This window comes from Heterodontus francisci, chromosome 26 (assembly GCF_036365525.1).
Source record: "Heterodontus francisci isolate sHetFra1 chromosome 26, sHetFra1.hap1, whole genome shotgun sequence".
Taxonomy (NCBI): Eukaryota; Metazoa; Chordata; class Chondrichthyes; order Heterodontiformes; family Heterodontidae; genus Heterodontus; species Heterodontus francisci.
The window spans coordinates 39952735-39957386 of record NC_090396.1 but is presented as its reverse complement, the minus strand read 5'-3'; the positions used below and the strand labels follow the sequence as shown (position 1 = coordinate 39957386).

Genomic DNA, 4652 nt, shown 5'->3' with positions numbered 1-4652 from the left:
GACAATAGTTTTCGGTCAGTGCACATTAGATCGGGGGTGTATGACAGTGTGGCTGAGCAGTAAGTTGGGGGAATTGGAGTTAAGGAGGAGTTAACTCCGGGGTGCTGAGTGACGCAGTGAACAGGACCAGTCTCCGCTCTCAGTTTCCTTCCTGTAACCGCACTGTCCTCTCCAAGCATGTGCAAGCGGAGGATGTGTTAGACAAGCCATGCATCCCAACATCTCGGAGAACCTGACAGCCTCCGAAGCAGCGTCCTTTCCAAAGGCGATGGACGAGCTGATAGTCACCTCGGCTTTCGGCACCGTGTTATCCTTCATGTATGTAACCGGCGTGGCAGGTAATGTCTACACTCTGGTGCTGATGTGCCACTCCATGAGATCCGCTGCCTCCATGTATGTTTCAATAGTCAACCTGGCGCTGGCAGACTTGCTCTACCTCTCCACCATCCCTTTCATCGTTTGCACTTACTTCGTCAAGAACTGGTACTTCGGGGACATGGGCTGCCGGGTCCTGCTGAGTCTCGACCTCCTGACCATGCATGCCAGCATCTTCACCCTGACCATCATGTGCACCGAGCGCTACATGGCCGTGGTCAACCCGCTGGACACGGTGAAACGCTCCAAAGGTTACAGGAAGGCCACTGCCGGGGCGGTGTGGGTGGTCAGCTTGCTCTTGACCCTCCCTGTCATGAGCATGGTCCAGCTGCAGGAAACCAAGAGGGAGAACGGCAGCATCAAACGGATGTGCGCCCCAACTTGGAGTCGAGAGTCTTACACCATTTACCTAACGATACTTTTCAGCACCAGTATCGTGGCGCCGGGGGTTATCATCGGCTATCTGTACACTCGGTTAGCACGGACCTATCTGGAATCCCAGAGGAACAGTCTAACAAGGAGCGAGAACAGGCGGTCCTCCAAGCAGCGAGTGGTCCTCATGATTTTCAGTATTGTCGCTGTTTTCTGGGCGTGTTTCTTACCCTTCTGGGTATGGCAACTTATCAGGCTCTATTGCAAACGTTTAAATCTGACGCGGCGGACAATAACTTGCATCAACTATTTTATGACCTGCCTGACCTACAGTAACAGTTGTATTAACCCCTTCCTCTACACCCTGCTGACCAAGAACTACAAAGAGTACCTGAAAAATAGGCACAGACATTTTCAAAGGTCAGCCTCCACATCGTCTAAAAGGAACGCCAATCTGCGACCATCCATCAAATCCATCTCCTCCTGTAACCAGTATAGCAACTCTTCCGAATCAGTAGCCATGGCTCATTTGAAAGGGTCGAAATGACAATCTTCATAACTACAATGGAAATCTGCTCAAGTGTTCAGGTGAGTGACTGCCTCGTCTTCATTTTTACAGTACAGAACGCAGGACTGGACGCGAATTGCGGGAATTCTAGGCAATAAATACCAAAAAAAAGGCACCACAAAGTTTGCAGATTATTTTCCTAAGTATTTCTGTAGCTCAACTCAAAAGGTCAAATGGGTGGTTCATAGCATGGGCGGGTTTGTTTTTTGAAAAAAAAAGACATGATGCCATGATTAGATTGGAATTAAGATGCTTATTTAGTGCGGCTGGTACGAAATCTCAAAACACCACATTGACAATTGCATGGAAATCTCTCTGTATTGCACTTGTTATTTAAAACTTGGCGGTCCTTATTGGATGAAAGCAATGATAAATAATGCTTTTAAATTTCCAACATTGGGTATAGTGCTCGTTAAAGTGTGTCCCTCTTTTAGATTAAAGCAATAATAGTTTAAAAAGGTGCATGTATCCTTCTTTGAAATTGGCTTTTACTGCACCCAATATCTAAGGCTGTGTGGTGTGATGTCCTTAAATAATCAAAATTTACTGTTAAAATATGCATTTACCTGGATCAAAGGAAAATATGTCTCAGTTGGACGGTTTTAAAATTTTATCTGCTAAACAAACTATAAATCAGCCAAAACAAATGAGGTTTCCAACTTAATTGCAAATTATATCTTTGTTACATCTAATCTGCAATAATAGGAATCCACCTATTTAAACAGTGTGCAGGGATCATACATGGTCAAAACTCAAAGAACTACAAAAGAATGTACACAAACACATTTAATCTCATTCATTATTTTTCTGCATCAAATGATGACAGTGTACCTCTAGCTTGACTACTCCAGTGCACTCCTGGCTGGTCTCCCACATTCTACCCTCTAAACTTGGACACATCCAAAACTTTGCTGGCTTCACTAGCACCAATCCTGTTCTGCTATCCCCCCTGTGCTTGCTGACCTACATTGGCCCCCGGTCAAGCAATGTCTTGATTTTAAAATTCCCATCCTTGTTTTCAAATCCCTCCATGGCCTCGCCTCCCTATCTCTGTAATCTCCTTCAGCCCCACAACTCACTGGTAACTCCTCTCATTCCGGCCTCTTGAACATCCCTGATGTTAATCACTCCACCATTGGTAGCCGTGCCTTCAGCTGTCTAGGCCCTAAACTCTGGAATTCCATCCCTAAACCTTTCCACCTCTCTTTCCTCCTTTAAGACACTCCTTAAAACCTACCTCTGACCAAGCCTTTGGTCATCTGACCTCACATCTCCTCATGTGAATCGGTGTCATATTTTGTTTTAGAATGCTCCTGTGAAACACCTTGTGATTTTTTATTATGTTAAAGGCGCTATATAAGTTGTTATTGTTGTAGCTAAAGACAAATTGTAAGTGCCAGTAATTTGAACAATGTGTTCACAGCATTTACTTGCATCACAATTGAGAAATTTTGCTTTACCAGAATTTTCCATAATAATTCAATTTTAAAAACATTTCCACAAATAATCTGATTTCATATAGATATTAATGAAAGTCCTGTGTTATTTACATTGTATCTAATTTTCTTTTCCATTTTTCATCATTGGAACAAAATCTCTGAAATAATGGGCAAGTCTTTTAAAGACGTGATTTGTATCGATTTTGCCCAACGTTCTCTTATGATTCCCACTAGTGAGTTACAACTTCCGATAAGTAACACGGCAATAAGGTCACCACTGATGTAGTTCGTCCTGTTCAGCCACCTGAAGAATCCATGGCAGAAACCAGTGATCTTGAGTAGACATCATCCTCGAATCAAGGGACAGATGACGACGACGATGTAGTAAAAATTGCATCCTAAAATTCAGTTGCATGTTCAGGACCATTCAGCAAAAATGTAACAGACACAGCATAATCCATGTAGAATCAAATGTGTTTATGTGTGTGGGCAGTAGGCTGTTTTGCTTAAGTGTCGCAGGTATAAATTTGAAAATATCCTCTTTATACTAAAACATACATGCGGTTCAATCAAAAACTAAAATGTGCAAGTTTGGCAATGAACTCCATTTCTGAAGTACTGAATCACTAAGATGCTTCTTTCCATTTAATAGCACACATAATAGCACAAAATAATTACTTAAAAATAATGTGCTAATTGCTAATAGAACTGTCATGTGGGAAAAGTGCCAAAGTGTATTCCCTGAATGGTATATTTTTCACAAACTATCACTGCCACCACAAATTTATTTCTAACATTAAAAAAGAAAATCTAAAATAGCAACTTTTGCATAATATATGACTTTCAGCTGTGAAGAAATGCTCTATTCCCAGTCAGACTGTTAAAGGTTTCTAAGAGCCAAATTGTCAAGTTTTGTTACTAAACGAGGACAAACAATTGAAACGAAAAGTTAGAGTATCCAAGGCTAATGGGCCCTGGGTGACAAAGGAAATAAAAGTTAAAATAAAACCGAAATCAGATTATGGAAAGTACAGGAGGGAATTGAAAAAGCTAATATTGAAGGTAAAGAGAGGTTATGAGAAAAGATTAGGAGGAAACATTAAACTGAACACTGAAACATTTTCTAAACATATGAAGTGTGTTCAGGGAAAAGTTGGTTCTGTTAAAGACACAAAGAGTAATCTTCATGTAGCGACAGAAGACATGGCTAAAGTATTAAATAAGTCTTCACAAAGGAAGGAGATGATGTAAAGGTTATATGAAAAGGAGACAGAAGTTATAGATGTGTAGTGATAGTGAAAGTGTACTAACAAGATTAGCATTACTGAAAGTTGGCAAGTCATCTGGTCTGGATGGAATACATCCTGTGTTGCTGAAAGAAGCAAAAAGGTGGAAATAGCAGAGGCATTAGTTACAATCTTTCAATCCTCATTGCAAACAGGAGTTGTGCTGGAAGACTGGTGCATTGCTAATATTATGCTTCTATTCAAGAAAAGGGAGAGGGATGAACCAGTCAGCCTACTATCAGTAGTGTCCATTATCAGGGACAAACTAAACTGTCATTTGGAAAGACATGGGTTAATCAAGGACAGCCAGCATGAATTTATTAAAGACAAATCGAGCTGAATTTTATAAGGTTGCTGCAGTTCTCGGCGGCGAGCTTGAAAGGAGGCACGGTGAACGCATGATTTGTACGCCGCTAAGCCCCCGCGATATTCTACGTGGGGGCTCATTTAAATGGAGGGGTCAGAACGGCCGCCCCCAATGAAATAGAAAGGGCATCCGCTCTGTCCCCGGTAATGGAGTCCAGTGCCACTGCACAGGTACCGGCGCCATTTTTAAAGGCCTTCAAGCCCTTAAGGTAAATTTACACTTTTAAAGGTCCCGTTTCAAAAAAT

The 4652-nt window shown here is 41.8% G+C and overlaps 1 protein-coding gene across 2 annotated transcripts; it reads left to right on the top strand.

Moving 5' to 3' along the window:
- Positions 1-202: 202 nt before the first annotated feature.
- LOC137384551 (urotensin-2 receptor) lies at positions 203-3335 on the top strand. Of its 2 annotated transcripts, none has more exons than XM_068058697.1 (2): positions 203-1335; positions 2989-3335. In XM_068058697.1, the coding sequence occupies exon 1, from the start codon at positions 209-211 to the stop codon at positions 1292-1294; it is 1086 nt and encodes a 361-aa protein (XP_067914798.1). In that variant the 5' UTR covers positions 203-208; the 3' UTR covers positions 1295-1335; positions 2989-3335. The 2 variants fall into 2 exon arrangements, with proteins under 2 accessions (XP_067914798.1, XP_067914797.1); XM_068058696.1 differs by having other exon boundaries at positions 2940-3335.
- The last annotated feature ends 1317 nt before the right edge of the window (positions 3336-4652 follow it).

Excerpts from the sequence above, each read along its gene's own strand:
- LOC137384551 (XM_068058697.1), top strand. The coding sequence starts at position 209 with ATGCATCCCAACATCTCGGAGAACCTGACAGCCTCCGAAGCAGCGTCC.